Raw genomic sequence first — 24,902 nt, forward strand, 5'->3', positions numbered from 1 at the left:
CGGCCTCCCAAAGTGCTGGGATTACAGGCTTGAGCCACCGCGCCCGGCCGGCGAAGCTCCATCTCTACTAAAAATACAAAAAGAAAATTAGCCGGGAGTGGTGGTGCACTCCTGTAGTCCCAGCTTCTCAGGAGGCTGAAGCAGGAGAACCACTTGAGCCCGGGAGGCAGAGGTTGCAAGTGAGCCGAGACTGCACCACTGCACTCCAGCCTGGGCAACAGAGCAAGGCTGTCTCCACGCACACACACACAAAGATATACAATAGCTGTACATTTAAATATAAATATAGTTATATATAGTTAATATATATAATACATTATACTATTTAAATTTATAATCTTAACATTTATACTTATAAAATTTAATAAATACACACACACACATTTTTTTTTTAGACGGAGTCTTACCCTGTCTCCCAGTCTGGAGTGCAGTGGGCTGATTTCAGCTCCCTGCAACCTCCATTTCCTAGGTTCAAGATATTCTCCTGCCTCAGCCTCCTGAGTAGCTGGGATTATAGGTATATGCCACCACATCCAGCTAATTTTTGTATTTTTAGTAGAGATGAGGTTTCACCATGTTGGCCAGGCTGGTCTCAAACTCTTGACCTCAAGTGATCCGCCCACCTCAGCCTCCCAAAGTGCTGGGATTATAAGCATGAGCCACTGCACACAGGCAGAAATATATATATATATATATATATATATTTTTTTTTTTTTTTTTTGAGATGGAGTCTTGCTCTGTCACCCACGCTGGAGTGCAGTGGCGCAATCTCGGCTCACTGCATGCTCCACTTCCCGAGTTCATGCCATCCTCCTGCCTCAGCCTCCCCAGCAGCTGGGACTACAGGCACACATCGCCACGCCCGGCTAATTTTTTTTTTTTTTGTATTTTTAGTAGAGACGGGGTTTCACCGTGTTAGCCAGGATGGTCTTGATCTCCTGACCTCGTGATCTGCCCGCCTTGGCCTCCCAAAGTGCTGGGATTACAGGCGTGAGCCACCGTGCCCAGCCCAGAATATATATATATTTCTAAGAGACAGGGTCTCTCTCTATCACCTAGACTGGGGTGCAGTGATACAACCATAGCTCACTGTAGCGTCGAATTCCTGGGCTCAAGCCTTCCTCCCACCTTAGTCTCCCGAGTAGCTAGGACTACAGGCACCGCCACCATGCCTGGCCAGTTTTTAAATTTTTTTGTAGAGATGGGGCCTTACTATGTTGCTCAGACTCATCTTGCACTCCTGGGCTCAAGTGATCCTCCTATGTTGGCCTCTCAAAGTGTTAGGATTACAGGTGTGAGCCACGGAGCCCAGCCATAATAGCTGTACACATTTTTTGTGTTATATGTGATAATTTGATACATTCATATAATCAAATCAGGGGTATCCTGTCTTTTAATTCTTACTTTTGTCAATCATTTCAAGTCCTGGTTTTATGATACCCTGAAGTATCCTGAATTTCTAGGAGAATGCGGATTACAACAGCTTTTACACAAAACAGTAATTAGGGCAAGAGCCTCAAGAACAAAAATCTCTGCTCCATTCTATTTGTTCACCAATAAATTGATGTTTTATGCTGTTGCCAACTTAAAATTCCTTAAATATTGTTTAAATTGCCTTTTCTTCACATGATTTCTCTGCTCAAAAATATTCATTACCTCTACGTCCCTTTAGTCGAATCTGGGTTTGATAATCTGGCCCAATACTCCCGTAACCATTATTTTTCCTAACACTCCCAGACCCTCATCCAGAGTGCTGTGAGAGGTATACAGTAGCCTCAAGGGTCTCAGATGAGTCCAACAGTGCATGCGCCTGTCCCTAGAAACTCCCTGCCTTGGGGGGACACACACACCCTTCACCTTACCTAGCATTTTTCGATCGACCTTTCAAGGTTCAGCTCAAAATCTCAAGACAAAAAGAAGAAGAAAAAAAAAAAAAAAACCAAGAAAACAAAATTCAACCTTCACCTAGGTTCTCAGAGCCAGAAAAGGCTCCTGTAACCATCAAGGCTGGAACAGACACCGACCTTGACACTTCATTTTGATGTGTGTATATATCTATACATAAACATAAAATATAGTAACAATTACAGTCATAGCTAACACATACTATTTACCGCAAGTTATGTGCTCTTCTAAGCCTTTTACATTAATACTTGCATTTAATACTTGCAAAGAACCCTGTAAAATGAGGCGGAATGTGTGTAAGCACCTTGCCCAAGGTCAAACAGGAAGGTGGCAGAGTCAAGCTTCAGAAAGAGGAAGCCCAGTTCCACAGTCCTTGTTTATAACCATTATGCTATACTACCTCTAGGCTCAGCACAGCAAGTAGCAGGTAGTAAGTGCTCACTAAATGGTAAGTATTATTACTTTACAGATGGGGAGAAGGAGCTCAGAGCGGAGACAGGATTTGCCCAAGGTCACCCAGCTCATTGGTAGCAGAGCTGGGATGGGAACTCAGGTCTCCTGTCTGTTGAGCCTGAGTGTATTCCCAACGTGAGCAGGAAGCATTCTGCTTCAAACCGTCCAGGGTCACGGGCTTTCCAAACATGGCAATGTGCTCTCTGGCAGAGGAGCAGGGATACTGACCAGAAGAGGTGGCCACACAGGCTGATGACGGCATCCTTGGCTGTGTCCAAGCAGATGTTGCACTCGAAAGTGCTGTCCTGACCTCCACTCTCGCCAGCGCCATTGCTGCTCCCACTGGGGCCCCCTGCAGTGGAGTTCTCAGGAGATGCAGAGGCCGAGGGCCCCTTGCTTGCCATCCTTGGCTGTCAGCGAAGCTCTGAGTGAAGACTCTCCCCAGGGAAATCCTAAAAGGCAGAGAACTCTTGACTGCCCATTTCTGCAGCCCTCTCCCCCCAGATTCCATGCCAACATTCCTGTCTTCTCTCAGCTCCAGAGCTGATTATGACTGAATCCCTGAGCAGACTTCCCAAAGCGCTGCAGAAGATAAGAGTTGTAGGGCACGACCCAGAGGACAGGGACCCAGAAACTTCTCATGAACATGGTCCAGAATGTATCACAGATACACAAACTCCACAAATACAGAGCAGCCTCAAGATAGTTCTCCACAGGAACCAGGACCTTGTCTCACTCATCTTTAGATTCTCCCACAATAATCAACCCAGGTGACAAATATATGCTAAATTAAATGGAATATTCAGGCTGTCCAGCCCCTATATTGGCAGGTGAATCTGTTAAGCCAGGAAGGTTGTGATTGGCATATGCCAGAATTTTTTTTTTTGAGAGACGGAGTTTCACTCTGTTGCCCAGGCTGGACTGCAGTGGCACAATCTTGGCTCACTGCAACCTCTGCCTCCCGGGTTCAAGTGATTCTCCTGCCTCAGCCTCCCGAGTAGCTGGGATTACAGGCGCCTGCCACTACACCTGGCTAATTTTTGTATTTTTAGTAGAGATGGGGTTTCACCATGTTGGCCAGGCTGGTCTTGAACTCCTGACCTCAGGTGATCCACCTGCCTCAGCTTCCCAAAGTGCTGGGATTACAGGTGTGAGCCACCACGCCCAGCCCACATGCCAGAATATTAAGAAACTCCTGTTAACTATGAAAGGTTAGGAAGCTAAAAAGGACCAGAAAGATAATCTGGTCCAAGGTCTTCCATATTGCAATCTTTTTCAATCCTCCTCCTGCCACATTGGAATACTATTCCCTTTATTTTATCTAAATACATCAACTTTTTAGCCTCAGTACATTTAAAGAAGAGGTTTATATCACCGCTATAAATGGAAAACCAGTAATATTTAACCATAAGTAAAAAGGTTAATATAAAAGTAACAAATGAAAAGTTTACCCTCATACACCTGACATCATCTGGCACACTCATACTATGTTTTGGACAATCTTGATCTGGTCCAATTTCTTTAGGAAACTGCAGTTACCTCAGCTAGCTGACTAACATGGGGCTGAGACTGGGACTCATGGACACCCTGTTTGCACCGTACCACTACATACTAAACTGGCCACTAAATGCTGGTATAAACAGACCACTGTTGACTACCACCTCCAAGTCAAAGAACCCAGCCAGGAGTTGAACAAGAAAGAGGATAAAACCAACACCAAGCAATACCCAGAAATTCTTGATGCACATTAAGAATCTGTCAGGAGCCTTATCTGGCCACCCTCATCATCTCAGAAATTCCAAGTAGGAAATGTTGGCTGGCTACCACAGTCAGAGAAGTGGAGGCCTGGATACTGGGCTCAGCCTCTAGCTTGCTAGGTGGTTTTGGGAACCTCCCTTCCCCTCTACTGATCATAATTTTCTCATCTGTAAAATGAGGCACTGGACTCCCTGGTATCCTAGGTGGCCCCCTCCAGCTCTCAGACTGTGCCTCTCCAGGTCATCTTAACCTACTATTATCTCCAAAACAAGCGGCCCCTTCACAAGTTTAGGACTTACCACTGGAACACCAGAAGGTCGCCCTGAGGTCAGCTTCCAGAGTATGACAAGACAAGGACCAAAAAGTTACAGCCTTCTCAGACCCAGAAAGCTTCCTTCCTTCACACTCAGAGCTCTGGCCTCATGAGCATCCCTTACAATAGCAGCTCAGTGACTTGAGCAGGGAGAGGAGGCCGGCTCACCACCACTTTTTCACTCAGTTACATCATTTTACATAATGTCCCAGAAGGGTAGCTGGCTGCTGGCAGCACACTGCCATGCACTGGCCTCAGCTCCAAGACCTTCTCCCTGACCTTCCTCCTCTCCATATTACATGTGCTCTCTTCATCTTAGGATAAAACCCAGTTTTGAGGGCCGCATTATTGTCTTTCCTCATTATTCCAGCTCAACAATCCTAAGTACCCAACCTATGTGTGTTTCTTTAAAAAAAAAAAAAATCTTAAAACATTAAAAATTATGCATATAGATTTTGGAAAGACAACCATAAAGTCAGATCAATCACATCAGCCTCCTGATGTGATGCAACAGAAGTACACAGCACCACCAATGCAGCATGTTTGCTTTAAAACTCAGACACTAATCAAGCATCTAAAATGAATTACCAGCCGGGCATGGTGGCTCACACCTGTAATGCCAGCACTTTGGGAGGCCGAGGCGGGTGGATCACCTGAGGTCAGGAGTTCAAGACAAGCCTGGCCAACATGGTGAAACCCTGTCTCTACTAAAAATACAAAAATTAGCTGGGCACGGTGGCGCACACCTGTAATCCCAGTTACTTGAGAAGCTGAGGCATGAGAACCACTTGAACCTGGGAGGCAGAGGTTGCAGTGAACTGAGACTGTGCCATTGCACTCCAACCTGGGTGACAGAGACTCCATCTCAATAATAATAATAAATAAATAAAATGAATTACCTATTTTCAGAAAATATGGAGGATAGGTGCAAGTATTAAATGACTCAGAATGTGGGACTTTCTACAGGACAAATAATAAAGTTCCACAAAAAAAAAATAGCATGGACGGGATTGGGGTTATAGATTGAGATATGAGATATTCTAACCACTTGTAGTATGTGGGTCTTACTGGAACAAGATTCAAGCAAACCAACTGTACAAAGACTCTGGTGACATGACTGACAAAAACTGTTTAGCCTAGGTATTACTCGATATGAAGGAATTATTGTTGGCTGGGCATGGTGGCTCATGTCTATAATTCCAGTACCTTGGGAGGCCAAGGTGGGTGGATCGCTTGAGCTCAGCAGTTTGAGACCAGCCTGGGCAACACGGTGAAACCCTATCTCTACAAAAAAAAAAAAGTTAACTGGGTGTGGTGATGCACGTCTATGGTCCCAGCTACTCCAGAGGCTGAGGCAGAATTGCTTAAGCTTGCGAGGCGGAAGTTGTAGTGAGCCAAGATTGTACCACTGCACTCCAGCCCAAGTGACATAGTGACTGTCTCAAAAACAAAAAACAAACAAACAAACAAAAAATAGCTGGGTGTGGTGGCACACAACTGTAGTCCCAGATAGTCAAGAGGCTGAGGTGGGAGGATCACTTGGGCCTGGGGGGTGGAGGCCGCAGTAAGCCGACTGTGCTGCTGCACTCCAGCCTGGGTGACAGAGTAAGAGAAACCCCGTCTCAAAAAATATATATATACATAAAAAAGGGAATTACTGTTAATTTTGTTGGGTATGATAATGATATCTTTTTTTTTTTTAAACAAAACCTGACCTGATAGAGACACATATTTTTGAAGGAATAAAGTATTTGGGATTTGCTTTAAAATACTCCAGGGGGGAAAAATAAAAATGGAGAGAAAAGATGAAACAAGAACAAGGAAGTTGGCTGTTGAAGCTGGGTGATGAATGGAGGTTCACTGTAATAGTCTGTGTGTGTGTTTGAAAATTACAATAAAAGGTATTTTTTTCTTTTTTTGAGATGGTCTCGCTCTGTTGCCCAGGCTGGAGTGCAGTGGTGCAATCACATCTTACTGCAGCCTCAACCTCCTGGGCTCAAGAAATCCCCTGCCTCAGCCTCCTAAGTAGCAAGGACTACAGGTGCACACCACCATGCTCAGCTAATTTTTAAATTATTTTGTAGAGACGAGGTCTGTGTTGCCCAGGGTAGTCAAACTCCTGGGCTCAAGTAATTCTCCTGCCTCAGCCTCCCAAAGTGCTGAGAAAACAAGCATGAGCCACTGCGGCTAGCTCCAATAAAAGGTATTTTTTAAAAAGATTAAGCTGTAGAAGAGTATGCATATAAACTTATTTGAGTAAAAACTAAGTATGTATATGAGTATGTATGTATGTGGATCCATACACAGACAGGCAGACACACACACACACACACACACACACACACACACACACACACACACACATAGAGAAAATGCCTAGAAAATACACATTAAACCATCAACAGTTATTTCTGGGACTATAAGGGCTAGGAGACATTGAATTATTATATTCTTATCCTGTTTCAATGTTTTATAACAAACAAGTATTACTTTCTTTTTTTTTTTTTTTTTTTTTGAGACGGAGTCTTGCTCTGTGGCCCAGGCTGGAGTGCAGTGGCCGGATCTCAACTCACTGCAAGCTCCGTCTCCCGGGTTCCCGCCATTCTCCTGCCTCAGCCTCCCGAGTAGCTGGGACTACAAGCGCCCGCCACCTCGCCCGGCTAATTTTTTGTATTTTTAGTAGAGACGGGGTTTCACCGTGTTAGCCAAGATGGTCTCGATCTCCTGACCTCATGATCCGCCCGCCTTGGCCTCCCAAAGTGCTGGGATTACAGGCTTGAGCCACCGCGCCCGGCCACAAGTATTACTTTCACAAGAACATTTTTAAAAAGGAAATCATAAAATGTGAAGTATATTACATATGTTACAATAATGAATATAGGTATTAGAAAATGGCTTTAGGCCAGGCATGGTGGCTCATGCCTATAACCTTAGTACTTTGGGAGGCCAAGGCAGGAGGATCACTTATGCCCAGGAGTTTGAGGATGCAGAGAGCTATGAATGTACAATGTAGAAGAACATACTCAACTGTTAATAGCGATTATCTCGATATCAGTAAGGATGTAGAGGTAATTTTTACATGTATTTTTTTTTACATGTATTATTATTTTTACATGTATTACTGACATTTTTACATGTATTATTTTTTTTGCTTCTCTTTTTTTGAGACGAGTCTCACTCTGTCGCCCAAGCTGGAGTGCAGTGATGTGATCTCGGCTCACTGCAACCTCTGCCTCCCAAGTTCAAGCAATTCTCCCTGCCTCAGCTTCCTGAGTAGCTGGGCTTATGGGTGATCATGACCACACCCAGCTAATTTTTGTATTTTTTAGTAGAGACAGGGTTTTGCCATGTTGGCCAGGCTGGTCTTGAACTCCTGACCTCAGGTGATCCACCCACCTCAGCCTCCCAAAGTGTTGGGATTACAGGTGTGAGCCACTGTACCTGGCCTTTACATGTATTACTTTTGAAATCAGTCAAAAGAATAATAATACATAAAATTTCTCCCCCCGCCCCATGTTCCAGTTTTCCCCAATCCTGAATGTTCTGAGTTCAAGTCCTGGTTCCATCACTGACTGTCCATATGGCCATGGTAGATCCCTTGATGATTTGAATCTCTTTTCTCACCTGAAAAGCGAGAGTATCATGCCTCCTACAGGGCTACTGAGGTGGCCCTATGAAATAACACAGTGACCTGGAGGGCCCACCAAGGCAGGACAGGGCTGTTGCTGTTGGGGAGGCACACATTTCATACCATGTAACCTGGTCCACTGCCAACCCACTTCCTGGACCCAACAAAGCTGTGCATGGCCCATACTCCTACACAGGCATAAGGGGACAACCAGGATCAAGGTAGGTGTTGGAGTAGGAATGGTTAAGGGACAGTAACAGGTCAGTTCAGAGTTTGCAGGGAGTGGCAGCCTTGTGCCAGGCCAGGCACTGAGACAGGCCTGCATGTCCCAACTGTAGGCAGGCCGTATCACTCTCCTTGTAATTCTTAGTAGACACCATGTGGTCCCCACCCAGGCTCTAGAGCCTCATCCTAGCAGGCACTCAAATATTTGCTGAGTGAGGATGGGCACACATGACTGACTTTGGTCAACTCCTACCTGGCTGGTCACCAACTTTTCTTTGTAACATATTTGGGCCCCACAGCTGTTCTCCTGGGGATTGTTTACTGAGCACCTACAGAACCATATGGGCCTGCCAGGACTGGGACAGTGATCTAAAACATAGAGGTTCCTGATTGGCTCAGGAACTAGGCAGAAAAAGAATCAGGTCCTGAGCATACCTATATGGCCGTCTTGCTAAAATTTCTCATGGTCCCTGTAGAAGCTACAGACTTTGACCTGACCACAAAGCAACCTGGCTGTGGCTAGTTCTATGCCCCTGTCCCTACCCTGACCATTCTTTTCTCCTGACCAGAATCCACTCTCTAGTTTTCAAAGCATTTCACATCTATCACTGCATTTTATACTCATGCCATTTTACAGATGAGGACACTGGGCCAGGGACATTAGAGGACTGCCTAAGGCCAGGATACCATGCAGTGCCAAATTCAGACTTCCTAACACAACATCAGCACTCTCTTCATTCCTATGTTACTCTATTACTGCTTTACAAAATTAAATACCTGGTCTTTGTCTTCCCTCAAATTTATTGTGTAATGTTGTAACTTTTGTGCCCTTTGAAATGAGTGCAGAGTAAATTAATCATTCATCCATTTATTCATTCAACCAACCAACAGTTTTCCAATGCCAACTACATTTGAGGTATGGTGCTACCAACTGTGGAGGAGTTACAAAGAAGAACAAGACCAAGTTGAGGTCTTGGAGTCTAGTACAGGAGCTAAAGGCACATAGGTTAATTTTAAGAACTCTAAACAAGAGGTTCCATCAAACTCACCTGTTTTTTCTTTTGTTGTTGTTGTTTTTGCCTGTTTTTCTTAAACAAAGCATCCTCTCACCCTCCCCCCAAAAGATCTGGTTCCCAGATCCCTTCAGAGATTTAAACAGGATCTGGACCTAGACCAGGCCTAAGAATCTGTATGTTTTTAATGTAGCCCTCACTTTCTACCCTAGACGATTCTCTAATTAACAGAGTTTTGGAAACCCAGCTCTAGAAGAGGGTACAGCTCTATCAATAGCACAAAGCAATACCAACAAAATACACTATTCTAGAGGGACAGAAACCTCAGGGCCTACCCAGCTACAAGCCACAGGGACTACAGAGAAGTCAGATAAACTTGGGGGGTAAAGGACAAATCTGCTAAATTCAGATCAATCAGCATTTGGTCCAACTGGAACACAGCTGATCATTTTAAGAAATAAGTTCACACCTAGTTTTGAAAAACAGCCCTAACTTTGAGATGTCCAGGGCGATACATGTGGTGCTGGGACTAAGGCAGATTTGCAGTACTTAATGATCCTCTAGGAACACAGAGCCTGGCGGCTGAAGTTGACTGACCCAGTATCTTCAATATATTACCTTCCCAGAGCTGGCCTTTGGTCCACTTGGCCTGGCTCACCTCACAGGAACTGAGCAAGAAAGAGAACACAAGGGTTGAATATCCCTGCAGGAACCACCAGGGAACTTGATCTCATGAGGAAATCTCTCTGTAGCATTCTTAAATTCAATTATCAAGTTCTAGAGAACTGTAGGAATTCATAATCTGCCTTATTTGCCCCTTTAACTCCAAGAATTTCTAGACCAGGGTATAGCGAGACACCTAGAAACGTTAATCTTCGGTATGAAGATTACGAATTTGGGTGATAAATAACTTGCACGATCCCAGCAGAGGTCTCATTTCTGTGGGCACATGCTTATTCACATGGAAGCTTTCTGCCAGGAACCCTGGCGTGCCTGAGCCTGTCTGCACCGCTCATTAGACTGCTGCTGGACCACATGTAGGCAGAAATGGGACCTGCATTCCAAGAATGTCTACATCACACTCACAGAAGGCTGGAATGGGAAGAACTCTGAATAAGTTTATTGGAACTTAGAACACACAGAAACCAGCTTTGAAATTTTAAAGTCTAAGTGGTGTTTAGGTCCCGAGGCTAGCCCACGGAGATCTGGCCCTCAAATATAGGATCAGAAGCACAGAGAAGGCTGAAAGGACTGGCTTCTTTTCACTGGGGCTGCACTGGTCCTTTTCTCTGGTTCCCTCTAATCTTCCTATCTACTTAGTAGATAAGAATGAATCTTCAAAGATTCATTGAAGATCCTATTATTTGCCAGGCATTCAAGATACAGAAATAGAACATTTTTTTTCAGTCTAAAGGGAGACACAAACAAGTAAACCAACAAAGGCAACCCAGTGTACTGGGAACTGACAGTGTGTACATGGTACCTGAAGACAGAGAATGCTGGGAAAGATGTAGACACAGCACAAGAAACAAGTGCATAATTCATTGTGCTGAGTTCAGTGTACCCGAAGCCCAGGGCATATATAAGGATGGTAAGGCAGCAAGGGTTGGGACTAAGGCAAGAAGAAAAGCCTTTGATTCTTAGTGCCCTTCAGCCCTGGCCTGCCGGGCCCACATACCCTATCTGGTACCTAACCCAGATCTGCCTAACCTTCCAAAGGGCTCCATGATTTTAACGTCTCTTTTTCTCCCCATCTAGCTCCCATTAAATAAACTGGTACATCCACGTAATAGATTACATAGCCACTAAAAATAATGCTTCCACAGAGATTTTGCTTACATAGGAATTTCAATTACATGACATAATGTTAAGTGAAAAAAGCAGGATGGGCCGGGCGCGGTGGCTCACGCCTGTAATCCCAGCACTTTGGGAGGCCGAGGCGGGCAGATCACGAGGTCAGGAGAGATCGAGACCATCCTGGCTAACATGGTGAAACCCCATCTCTACTAAAAAATACAAAAAATTAGCCGGGCGTAGTGGCGGGCACCTGTAGTCCCAGCAACTCGGGAGGCTGAGGCAGGAGAATGGCGTGAACCCAGGAGGCGGAGCTTGCAGTGAGCCAAGATCGCGCCACTGCACTCCAGCCTGGGTGACAGAGCAAGACTCCATCTCGAAAGAAAAAAAAGAAAAGAAAAGAAGAGAGAGAGAGAGAGAGAAAGAAAAGAAAAAAAGGAAGGAAGGAAGGAAGGAAGGAAGGAAGGAAGGAAGGAAGGAAGGAAGGAAGGAGGGAGGGAGGGAGGGAAGGGAAAAGAAGGAAGCAGGATGTAAAATTGTATACAAAATTGAATATATATGTGGCCAGGTGCGCTGGCTCATGCCTACATTCACAGCACTTTGGGAGGCTGAGGCAGGCAGATTGCTTGAACCCAGGATTTCGAGCAGCTGGGAGGCTGAGGCAGAAGAATAGCTTGAACCCAGGAGTCAGAGATTGCAGTGAGCTAAGATTGCGCCACTGCACTCCACCCTGGGCGACAGAGTCAAATTCCGTCTCAAAAAATTCAAAAAAACTGAATTTATTTGTTATCAGCAGGTTAAAAAGGTACCAAAAAAAGAGGTCAAAAATATTAATGGTAGTAGTCTCTGGACAGTGGACTTATGGACAAATTTCTTAAGCTTTAAAAAATACTTACATGTACTTGCCACCTTTTCCATAGTGAGTACTGTGTTAATACTCAGGAAAAAATAGGCCAAGCATGGTAGCTCACGCCTGTAATCCTAGCACTTTGGGAGGCCAAGATGGGAAGATTGCCTGAGGCCAGGAGTTCGAGACCAGCCTGGTCAACACAGAGAGATCTCATCTCAAATTACAAAATAAAAGATGTGAAAGGTCCAATATATTCAGATCTCAGTAGAGGACAAAAAGGAAAGCAATCTGAATTAAGTACATTCACAACTGAGGTATGAATGGTCCTTAGAATATTAATTATCTCAGAAATTTTAACAATTTTATTTTTTTTAATAAGTAACATGTATACAGGTACAACAAAAGGATATAGGCTGAAAAGTCTCTCCTTATTCCTGAAACCCAACATACCTGTTCTCTACCTTCGAGACTGCTTGACTATATCATTAGTATAAATCCCAGAAGTAGAACTGCAGGGTCAAAGTATTTATATTTGTAACTTTGAGATAGTGCTGAATACCCCCAGGGAAGATGTGCCAATTTATATTCCTATGAGAAATACGTAAGACATTTGTTTCCCTATGTCCCTGACAATGACATGTATGTTTTCCAAAAGATAATATATGTTTGTTTTGTTTTGTTTTGTTTTTGAGACAGAGCTTCACTCTTGTTGCCCAGGATGGAGTGCAATGGCATGATCTAGGCTCACTGCAACCTCCACCTCCTGGGTTCAAGCAATTCTCCTGTCTCAGCCTCCTGAGTAGCTGGGATTACATGCACCCACCACCATGCCCGGCTAATTTTTGTATTTTTAGTAGAGACAGGGTTTCACGATGTTGGCCAGGCTGGTCTTGAACTTCTGACCTCAGGTGATCCACCCACCTCGGCCTCCCAAAGTGCTGGGATTACAGGTGTAAGCCACTGTGCCTGGGCCGGAGAATATAAGTTAAGTGAAATGAGAAATATAATTTTGGCAGCCTGGGAAGATAGTTTAAATTCACTAACTTGCTAGTAAGATTCATTACGTTCCACACACTGTGCCAGGCCTTAGAGATAGGACAATTTCTAAACATACACACACACAAATACACACATAAATATATTTTGAGACAGAGTCTTGCTCAGGCACTCAGGCTGGAGTGCAATGGTGTAATCTCAGTTCACTGCAGCCTCCACCTCCCAAGCTCAAATGATCCTTCCACCTTAGCCTCCCAAGTAGCTGGGATTACAGGTGTGTGCCACCACACCCAGCTAGTTTTTTTTGTTTGTTTGCAGAGATGGGGTTTCACCATGCTGCCCAGGCTGGTCTTGAACTCCTGGGCTCAAGCAATCCACCTGCCTCAGCCTTGGCCTCCCAAATTGCTGGGATTACAGGCATTAACCACCATGCCCAGTGATAACACATATTTGAATGGGGATTCTAGACTCAGTTGTTCCTACTTTTTCACATTTTCGTCCACTACTTTTTTTTTTTTTGAGACAGAGTCTCGTTCTGTTGCCCAGCTGGAGTGCAATGGCGTGATGTTGGCTCACCGCAACCTCCGCCTCCTGGGTTCAAGCGATCCTCCTGCCTCAGCCCCCCAAGTAGCTAGGATTACAGGTACCCGCCACCACATCCAACTAATTTTTTTTGGTATTTTTCGTAGAGACAGAGTTTCACCATGTTGGTCAGGCTGGTCTCGAACTCCTGACCTCAGGTGATCCGCCCACCTCGGCCTCCCAAAGTGCTGGGATTACAGGCATGAGCCCGCCCAGCCTCTTCCATTATTTTCAAATACAGAGAATGTTTTGATCATTTGTTGGGTTTTTTTTTTTTTTTTTTGAGACGGAGTCTCGCTCTGTCACCCAGGCTGGAGTGCAGTGGCCGGATCTCAGCTCACTGCAAGCTCCGCCTCCCAGGTTCACGCCATTCTCCTGCCTCAGCCTCCCGAGTAGCTGGGACTATAGGCACCCGCCACCTCGCCCGGCTAGTTTTTTGTATTTCTTAATAGAGACAGGGTTTCACCGTGTTAGCCAGGATGGTCTCGATCTCCTGACCTCGTGATCCGCCCGTCTCGGCCTCCCAAAGTGCTGGGATTACAGGCTTGAGCCACCGCGCCCGGCCTCATTTGTTGGGTTTTAAGCTTCAGTTATTTTTGAAAAATTACCAGGTTTCATTTTTTAAAAAGGACAAAATGGAGGCCAAGAATGGTGGCTCACTCCTGTAATCCTAGCACTTTGGGAGGCCGAGGCAGGAGGATCAGTTAAGGCCAAGAGTTCAAAACTAGTCTGAACAATATAGTGAGACCCCATCACCAAAAAATTTTAAAAATTAGCCAGGTATGGTGGTGTGTGCCTGTAGTTCTAGCTCCTTGGGAGGCTGAGGCAAGATGATCACTTGAGCCCAGGAGCTCAAGGCTGCAGTGAGCTATGATGATGCCACTGCACTCCACCCTAGGAGGCAGAAGGAGACTGTTTCTTAAATTAAAAAAAAATTTTTTTTTTAAAGAGTGAAATGGGATTTGTACTACCACTGGCACAAACTTTTAAGTGTCATCCAAGAAGTTGCCTTGTCATAAAATGTTCCTTAACTTTTTTCCTTAAAAACTAGCACAGCACAGAGGAATGTGATGGCTGAGTTCAAATCTCAGCTCTGCAACTTATTCTGTGACTTCAGACAAGTTATTTTCTCTCTGAGCCTTTGTTTTTCTCATTTGCTAAAATGAGGCTAATACGTTCCTCAGAAGACAGTTCTAAAAAATAGAGATAGCCGGGCGTGGTGGCTCACGCCTATAATCCCAGCACTTTGGAAGGCCGAGATGGGCAGATCATGAGGTCAGGAGATCAAGACCATCCTGGCTAACACGGTGAAACCCCGTCTCTACTAAAAATACAAAAAATTAGCCAGGCGTGGTGGCGGGCGCCTGTAGTCCCAGCTACTCGGGAGGCTGAGGCAGGAGAATAGCGTGAACCCGGGAAGCGGAGCTTGCAGTGAGCCAAGATCACACCACTGCACTCCAGCCTGGGTGACAAAGCGAGACTGCATCTAAAAAAAAAAAAAAAAAAAAAAAAGAGATTAAACAGTACGGGACTAGCATACTGCCTGGCACATAGGTTAAGTACTTATGAAATGTTAATCCCCCTCCTTTTTAAGGTCTCTCTGAGTTCACTGAAGGTAAACTGTTTTTGTATATTCCTCATAGAGACATGCAACCAGCAGGTACTCGGTTAATTTGCTGAGTAAATGAGTCACAACTTTCCTTTCTCAATGAGCATCGTTCCTTGACTGCAGAATAAATGAGACATCAGAACTGTGTATGTTTATGAGCTGAGAGGAAATCTAAAATTAGACACAATTTGACCCAGAGAAAATCAGATTTTCCCCAAGTGTTAAAATTAGGGGATACTTGTTATATATCTTATCACTATAAGTAACATCAGCTAACACTCTGCTCAGCCCTCTACATGAATTATCTCATTTAATCTTTATGGCCTTTAGGTAAACACCACTGTATCATCATTAGTATCGCTTGGGATGTTAAATAAAGGCTCAGAGTAGTTAGGTCACTTGTCCATGGTCAAAGACTTAGTCAGAGGCAAAGCTTCCCAACCCAAGCCAATGTCCTTAACAAATGGTAACTCAATGATCTGTTCTTGGGCGTCTCCTCAAGCGGATACCCAGCTTCCAGGTTCCTTACTCAGCACAGGGCTAGGTGCCTCAGGAGCACCTGATATCCGTGTGTGTGTGTGTGTGTGTGTGTGTGTGTGTGTGTGTGTGTGTGTGTGTGTGTGTGTGTGTGTGTGTGTGTGTGTGTGTGTGTGGACAGACCTGATGCCCAGGAGCAATTAGAACTGTACAACTCAATATAGCCAACTAGAGTTGTGGAAAATCAGTATCCTACAAGAGCAAAACACGCTGTTCAGAACTGGAAATGTTACGTAAGAGTCTTTTTTTTTTTAAAGTATTACCCAAAACTCTTACACAAATGAAAAAAAAATTCAGGGATCTGCAACTAGAAGTTTCAAGTTTTCTCAAATTGGTACCCCCCCGCCGCCATTAAAGATAACATACACAGAGTTTTGGTTATCCACTGAACTATTACCCGCTCTAGTGAGATACCTCCTAGGGCCAACAGCACAGTGCCTGACAGGAAGTAGATGTTTGATTAAGGTATGTGAATGAATGAAGGGGATTTAATTTCAATCAAACCAATACAGCTGAGGAAAACAGTGTTTTAAAGAAAAGCTCGGCCGGGCGCGGTGGCTCAAGCCTGTAATCCCAGCACTTTGGGAGGCCGAGACGGGCGGATCACGAGGTCAGGAGATCGAGACCATCCTGGCTAACACGGTGAAACCCCGTCTCTACTAAAAAATACAAAAAACTAGCCGGGCGAGGTGGTGGGCGCCTGTAGTCCCAACTACTCGGGAGGCTGAGGCAGGAGAATGGCGTGAACCCGGGAGGCGGAGCTTGCAGTGAGCTGAGATCCGGCCACTGCACTCCAGCCTGGGCGGCAGAGTGAGACTCCGCCTCAAAAAAAAAAAAAAAAAAAAAAAAAAAAGAAAAGCTCTTCAGACTGCACAGACAACAATTAAGGGCTGTGAATTTCTAGTGTAACACCGTGAAAGGAATAATCTGGAGCCAGAGGACTTAGCCTAAGGCTCAGGTCTGTCACTCACTATGCCAGTGTCCTTACCTGCAAATGGGGAACAATTGTTCCTGCCATCCCTTTGTCATGAGAAAAATCTACAAAATAAGGGTTCTTTTTTTTTTTTTTTTTTTTGAGATGGGGTCTTACTCTGTTGCTCAGGCTGGAGTATAGTGGCAAGATCTTGGCTCACTGCAACCTCCGCTTCCTGGGTTCAAGCGATTCTCCTGCCTCAGTCTCCCGAGTAGCTGGGACCACAGGTGTGCACCATCACAACCGGCCAATTTTTGTATTTTTAGTAGAGACAGGGTTTCACCTTGTTGGCCAGGCCGGTCTCAAACTCCTGACCTCAGGTGATTCGCCTGCCTCAGCCTCCCAAAGTGCTGGGATTACAGGCATGAGCCACCGCGCCCAGCCTTGTTATTATTTTAAATAAGTATGAAACAGTGCCTACCCCCATTAGACAAAGAAACTAAGGAGGAAGCAGTAAGATTAATATTCTGAATTCATGATTGCAGGTGTGCACCACAACGCCTGGCTAATTTATTTGTATTTTTAGTAGAGACAGAGTTTCCCCATGTTGACCAGGCTGGTCTTGAACTCCTGACCTGAAGTGATCCGCCCACCTCAGCCTCCCAAAATGCTGGGATTACAGGCATTAGCCACCACACCTGGACAGGTTTAACTTTTATTTTCACACTGTCAGTGAAACCTCATTAATTCATATTCTATAAAATGTCATTAATTAATATTTTACCTGAGGTTGAGCTAAAGACCTCTAAAATATTCTGAAGGTAGAGTATAAAAACAATAAGGCTAACAAGATCCAACCAATTAAGTAGAAAACTTTAGATTTTAATACCCTGTAAATACTTGACAAAACAATGATCTCACTTCTCCTTTCTTTTTTTTGAGATGGAGTTTCGTTCTTGTTGCCCAGGCTGGAGTGCAATGACACAATCTCGGCTCCCCAACCTCTGCCTCCCAGGTTCAAGAGATTCTCCTTCCTCAGCCTCCTGAGTAGCTGGGATTACAGGCATGCACCACCACACCTGACTAATTTTGTATTTTTAGTAGAGACGGGGTTTCTCCATGTTGGTCAGGCTGGTCTCAAACTCCTGACCTCAGGTGATCCGCCTGCCTCGGCCTCCCAAAGTGCCGGGATTACAGGCATAAGCCACTGCGCCCAGCCTCTCTCTTCTTTCAACATGAGGTCCTGACTAGGACCAACTGTGATTAAGAGAAAACCAAAATGATACCATTTTGAAAAGTCTATAATATTGACTTTTACAAATTGGTCTTGTGCCTTGAGCCACCTCCATTATATTTGTTACCAGTGCTGTTTGGCAAACACTCAGAGAATGCCAACTACTAGGCCCATGATAAAAATAAATCAGAGGGCCAGGTGCCGTGGCTCATGCCTGTAATCCCAGCACTTTGGGAGGCCGAGGCAGGTGGATCACCTGAGGTCAGGAGTTCAAGACTAGCCTGGCCAACATAGTGAAACCCCATCTCTACTAAAAATACAAAAAAAAAAAAAATTAGCTGGTCTTGGTGGTGGGCGCCTGTAATCCCAGCTACTAGGGAGGCTGAGGCAGAAGAATCGCTTGAGCCCAGGAAGCGGAGGTTGCAGTGAGCTAAGATCGTGCCACTACACTCCAGCCTGGGCGACAGAGTGAGACCCCGTTTCATAAACAAACGAATAAATAAATCAGAGAAGGTCCTGGTTCCTGTGCTCAAGGAGTTTATAACCAAGTCAGAACGTAACTATTAAAAAACAAAAAGCTTATCACACTAAGAAGTACCTTGGCAGAGATGATAGTGTTAAGAAAAACACAAGAAACTTCCTTGGGCTTTGCCCAGGATCCACTCCTGTATTCAGAGACCTGATCATCTTTAAAAACCCCCACCATGCCAGGCACAGTGGAACATGCCAGCTACTCAGGAGGTTGAGGCAGAAGGATTGCTTGAGGCCAAGAGTTTCAGACCAGCCTGGGCAGCATACAAAGACCTTGTCTCAAAAATAAATAAATAAATATTAAAAAATAAAAACCTGGCCAAGCGTGGTAGCTCACACCTGTGATCCCAGCACTTTGGGAGTACAAGGTGGGTGGATCATCTGAGGTCAGGAGTTCGAGACCACCTTAGCCAACATGGTGAAACCCTGTCTCTACCAAAAAATACAAATTAGCTGGGCGTGGTGGCACATGTCTGTAATCCCAGCTACTTGGGAGGCTGAGACATGGGAATCACTTGAATCCAGGAGGTGGACGCTGCAGTGAGCCAAGATCGTGCTACTGCACTCCACCCTGGGTGACAGAGTGAGACTCTGTCTCAATAAATAAATTAAATAAATAAAAAATAAAGACCACATCTGGCCAGATGTGCTGGCTCACGCCTGTAATCCCAGCACTTTGGGAGGCCGAGGCAGGCGGATCAGTAGGTCAGGAGATCAAGACCATCCTGGCTAACATGGTGAAACTTCGTCTCTACTAAAAATACAAAAAAAACTTAGCCGGGAGTGGTGGCAGCCGCCTGTAGTCCCAGCTACTTGGGAGGCTGAGGCAGGAGCACAGCTACTTGGGAGGCGGAGCTTGCAGTGAGCCGAGATCGCGCCACTGCACTCCAGCCTGGGCAACTGAGCTAGACTCTGTCTCAAAAAAAAACAAACCACATCATTGTTACATCACAAGGCACTTCTGAGGAGCAACTGGGAGAGTGAGTATCAGAGTCAGGTGCTATAGAAACTATCATAGGAATTAACCTGGCAACTGGACCCAGGACAGAATGGCCAGTCAGTCCCCTAGGCCATTTCCATAGAAGCAGACACAATCTGGCTCAATGAACATAGAATTGCTGCTTTTAATCTTTGCATGTCCTCAGGCCAGCTGGAAGACAGGATGCTTTGTTCCCAATGACCAGTGAAATGAAGAGATGGACTCATGTCATCTACAGCAGAGTAGAGAAGTAGGGTTTGAAGGCCGGGCGTGGTGGCTCAGCTGGTAATCCCAGCACTTTGGAAGGTGGAGGCAGACAGATCACTTGAGCCCACAAGTTTGAGACCAGTCTGGGTAACATGGCAAAACCCCATCTCTACAAAAAATACAAAAATTAGCCAAGAGCAGTGGTGCATGCCTGTGGTCCCAACTACTCAAGAGGCAAAGATGGAGGACTGCTTGAGTCCGGGAGGCAGAGGTTACAGTGAGCTGAGATTACGCCACTGCACTCCAGCCTGGGCGACAGAGAGACCCTGTCTTTAAAAAAACAAAAATTAAAAAAAGAGAAGTAGGGTATGATAACCAGGCAGCAATTAGGGCCACCTCTGAGAATTTTAAACCAGCAGCCACTTGGTCATGACTTTAAAAACTGTATTTCTGGCAATGATTTCTTGGAATGACACCAAAAGCACAGGTAACAAAAGAAAAAGTAGACAAATGAGATTTCATAAAAATTTAAAATTTTTGTGCATAAAAAGACACTACCAATAGAGTAAATGGCAATTCACAGAATGGGAGAAAATATTTGCAAATCGTATATCTGAAAAGGAATTAATATTTAGAATATACAGAGAACTCCTAAAACTTAACAACAAAACAACCTAATTCAAAAGTGGGGCCAGGTATGGTAGCTCAGGCCTGTAATTCCAGCACTTTGGGAGGCTGAGGCAGGCGGATCACTTGAGGTCAGAAGTTCGAGACCAGCTTGGGCAGCACAGCAAAACTTTGTCTCTACTAAAAATACAAAAAAATTAGCCAGGTGTGGTGGCACACACCTGTACTTCCAGCTACTTGGGAGGCTGAGGCAAGAGAATTGCTTGAACCCAGGAGGCAAGAGGTTGCAGTGAGCCCAGATTCCACTACTGCACTCGAGCCTGGGCAAGAGAGAGACAGACTCTGTCTCAAAAAAAAATTTTAAAAGGGTGGAGGGGGCCAAGGACTTGAATAGAGACATTTCTTCAAAGATATACAAATGTCCCAAAAGCACACAGAAGTGTGCTCAACATCACTAATCATTAGGGAAATGCAAATCAAAAGCACAATGAGATACCATTAGAATGACTACTATTTTTATAAAACTGGGAAATAACAAGTTTTGGCAAGGATGTAGAGAAATGGAACCCTTGTGCTCTGTTGGTGGGAATGTAAAGGTACAGCTGCTGTGGAAAACAGCACGGAGGTTCCTCAAAAAACTTAAAAACTGAACTACCATATGATCCAGCAATTCTACCTCTAGGTATGTACCCAAATAATTGAAAGCAAGGTTGCAAAGAGTAGCAGTATTCACAATAGCTGAAACATGGAAGCAATCCAAGTGTGCATCAACAGATGAATGGATAAGCAAAATACATACAATGGAATATCATTTTATCTTCAAAAGGAAGAAAAATTCTGACATATGCTGCAACATAAATGAACCTCAAGAACATCATGTTAAGTGAAATAAGTCAGTCAAAGGAAGACAAATACTAAGCTGGGTGCAGTGGTGTCCACACGTAACCCCAGCTACTTGGGAGGCTGAGGCAGAAAGATCGCTTAAACCCAAGAGTCTGACACCAGCCACACGGTTAGACCTCATCTTCAAAAAAAAAAAAAGGACAAATACTGTATAATTCTACTTGTATGATTCTACTTATATGATGTACTTAAAATCATAGATAGTGGAATAGTGGTTGGTAGTGGCTAGGGTGAAAAAGAAATAGGGAGTTATTGTTTAACAGACACAGAGTTTTACTTTTGCAAGACGAAAACAGTTCTGGAGGTACATGGTGGTGATGCTTCCAGAATATGAACATACTTAGTACCACTGAGCTGTATACTTAAAAAATGGTTAAGATGGTAAATTTTATATGAATTTCACTACAATTAAAAAAACTAGGTCCAGGTACAGTGGCTCATGCCTGTAATCTCAGCACTTTGGGAGGCCAAGGCGGGCAGATCACTTGAGGTCAGGAGTTCGAGACCAGCCTGGGCAAGTGGCAAAACCCCATCTCTACTAAAAACACAAAAATAAGACAGGTGTAGTGGTAAGCGCCTGTAATTCCAGCTATTTGGGAGGCTGAGGCACAAGAATTGCTTGAACCCAGGATGCGGAGGTTGAAGTGAGCTGAGATGATACCACTACACTCAGCCTGGGTGACAACGGAGTGAGACTCTGTCTCAAAAAAAAAAAAAAAAGAAAAAGAAAAAAAAGGAAAAAAAAAAAACCCCTACATTTCCATAAAAGGTCATATATTGTGTGATTTTCTTATTAGAATCTTATTGGAAATATCTAGAATAGGCAAATTCATAGAGATAGAAAGTAGATCAGAGGTTACCAGGAGCTGGGGGGAGGAGAGAATAAGGAGTTATTGCTTCATGGGTAGAGTTTCTGTTTGGTAAGCTGAAAAAGTTTTGGAAATAGTGGTGATGGTTATATGACATTGTGAATTTACTTAATGCCACTGAATTGTACATTTAAAAATAGTTAAAAATGGCCAGGCACAATGGCTCACTGCTGTAATCCCAGCACTTTAGGAGGCTGAGGCAAGAGGATTGCGTGAGCCCCAAAGGTTGAAGCTACAGTGAGCTGCCACTACACTTCAGCCTAGGCCACAGAGTGAAACCCTATCTCAAAAAAATTTAAATAAATAAAATTAGTTAAAACGGTAAATATTATGCTATGTACATCTTACCACAATAAAAAAAATTATAAGAAAATCTATGCTCCTTATTTAAAAAAATCAAAACTACATTTCTATCCCACTAAGAACATACCAAGTGCTTATTATACACATTATGTCTACATAATAAGACTTATTGAATAAATGAACAGTTAAGGAAATGGAAATCTATGCAGGCCATCAGAAGTAATGCTTATAGGCTGGGCGCGGTGGCTCACGCCTGTAATCCCAACACTTTGGGAGGCTGAGGTGGGTGGATCGCCTGGGATCAGGAGTTCGAGACTAGCCTGGCCAGCATCGTGAAATCCCGTTTCTACCAAAAACACAAAAATTAGCTGGGTGTGGTGGCAGGTGCCTATAATACCAGCTACTCGGGAGGCTGGGGCAGGAGAATCATTTGAACCCAGGAGGCAGAGGTTGCAGTGAGCCGAGATCGCACCATTGCACTCCAGCCTGGGCAACAGAGCCAGACTCTGTCCCCCCCGCCAAAAAAAAAAAAAAAAAGAAGTAATGCTTATGAGATGGCTGGCAAAAACATGGAGACATTAACATTAAAATGTGTTTTTTCTTCAGTTTTAGATTTTAATAAGAAAAAGCAAGATATGGAACTGTGTACAGTGAGTGATTCCAACTATTACAAATGTGCCCCGTGGGCCGGGCACGGTGGCTCACGCCTGTAATCCCAGCACTTTGGGAGGCCAAGGCGGGCGGATCACGAGGTCAGGAGATCGAGACCATTCTGGCCAACACAGTGAAACCCCGTCTCTACTAAAAATACAAAACATTAGCCGGGCGTGGTGGCGGGCGCCTGTAGTCCCAGCTACTCGGGAGGCTGAGGCAGGAGAATGGCGTGAACCCGGGAGGCGGAGCTTGCAGTGAGCTGAGATCCGGCCACTGCACTCCAGCCTGGGTGACAGAGCGAGACTCCGTCTCAAAAAAAAAAAAAAAAAAAAAAAAAAAACCACACACAAAAACAAATGTGCCCCGTGGCAGGAAACAAGAAGGAAATATAGCAATTGTAACAAAGGTTCTCTAGATACTAGAGCTAGGGATGATTAGGGTGGGGAGATGAAGATTTTTCTGCATTTTCCAAAATGTCTAAAATGAGCACATTGGCGGGGCATGGTGGCTCATGCCTGTAATCCCAGCACTTTGGGAGGCTGAGGCAGGTGGATCACTCTCATGAGGTCTGGAGTTCCAGACCAGCCTGGCCAAGATCATGAAACCCCCCTCTACTAAAAATGCAAAAATTAGTCGGGCATGGTGGCACGTGCCTGTAATTCTAGCTACTCGGGAACTGAGGCACAAGAATTGCTTCAATCTAGGAGATGGAGGCTGCAGTGAGTCGGCATTGTGCCACTGCACTCCAGCCTGGGCAACAGAGCAAGACTCCATCTCTAAAAATTAATAATAATGGCCGGGCGCGGTGGCTCAAGCCTGTAATCCCAGCACTTTGGGAGGCCGAGACGGGCGGATCACGAGGTCAGGAGATCGAGACCATCCTGGCTAACACGGTGAAACCCCGTCTCTACTAAAAAATACAAAAAACTAGCCGGGCGAGGTGGCGGGCGCCTGTAGTCCCAGCTACTCGGGAGGCTGAGGCAGGAGAATGGCGTGAACCCGGGAGGCGGAGCTTGCAGTGAGCTGAGATCCGGCCACTGCACTCCAGCCTGGGCGGCAGAGCGAGACTCCGTCTCAAAAAAAAAAAAAAAAATTAATAATAATAAAATAAGCATATATTACTTTCACAATTTACATTACTGAAGTTTTTGTTTGTTTCAAGGTACATGTCCAAGATGGTCTGGTTACAGTTGAATGCTGTAGGATCAAGATAGGCCTAGGTGCACTGTAGTTATGTAGCTATGAGCAGCTAGTCCTGAGCATTCAAACCACCACTGACTCCTCGACTCCCTGCCTATAACCAGACATACACCAGAGTAGCACCCAAAATGAAGGCTCCCCAACTGGTCTTATCATATCTTGGTTGACAACCTCATTTCTGGACACAAACAGTACCCTTTCTTTCACTTGACCATGGCCACTCCAACTCCACATGGCCAGAAGTGGCTGGGTTTGAGTCAAGCTCTGCGTGGTCAGTAGCCTCAAATGGAAATTTACTTTGTGCTTCAGTATGTCCAGATCCAACTACATTCAGATCAGGGAGATACTGGCATTGCCTCAGAATTTGCAGGTCAGATCATTGAGTTGTTTCAAGGGATCTGCAAACTCTTTGAATACCTACATTCAAAGTTGTACATGATAACAAATAACTCAATTACAAAATGAGCAAAAGAGCTAAACAGACATTTCTCCAAATAAGATATGCAGATGACCAATAAGAACATCATCATCATCGTCAGCCATTAAGGAAATGCAAATCAAAACCACAATGAGATATCACTTTACACCCACTAGGAGAGTATAATTTTTTTAGTGGGCAATAACAAGTGTTGTTGTGGATGCGGAGAAACTGGAACCCTCATAAATTTGAGTGCAAATGGCCAGGCGCGGTGGCTCACGCCTGTAATCTCAGCACTTTGGGAGACTGAGGCAGATGGATCACCTGAGGTCGGGAGTTCAAGACCAGCTTGACCAATATGGAGCAACCCTGTCTCTACTAAAAAAAAAAAAAAATACAAA

The 24,902-nt window shown here is 44.7% G+C and overlaps 1 protein-coding gene across 4 annotated transcripts in view; it reads right to left on the bottom strand.

The window, feature by feature from the left end:
* The window catches only part of RNF185 (ring finger protein 185), a 47,370-nt gene that overhangs the window by 16,711 nt on the left and 5,757 nt on the right, over positions 1-24,902 (bottom strand). For 3 of the 4 annotated variants that reach the window (XR_007729263.1, XM_050806765.1, XM_050806767.1), the window contains one exon: positions 2,587-2,810. Coding sequence is in view for 3 of the 4 variants with exons in the window: in XM_050806765.1 (XP_050662722.1) it covers positions 2,587-2,762 (176 nt within the window). In the remaining variant the exon portion in view is untranslated. Of the gene's footprint in view, positions 1-2,586; positions 2,811-9,913; positions 9,964-24,902 lie in introns of all 4 variants that reach the window. The other variant, XM_050806766.1, reaches the window with a different exon arrangement.

Source organism: Macaca thibetana, chromosome 10, assembly GCF_024542745.1.
Source record: "Macaca thibetana thibetana isolate TM-01 chromosome 10, ASM2454274v1, whole genome shotgun sequence".
Taxonomy (NCBI): Eukaryota; Metazoa; Chordata; class Mammalia; order Primates; family Cercopithecidae; genus Macaca; species Macaca thibetana.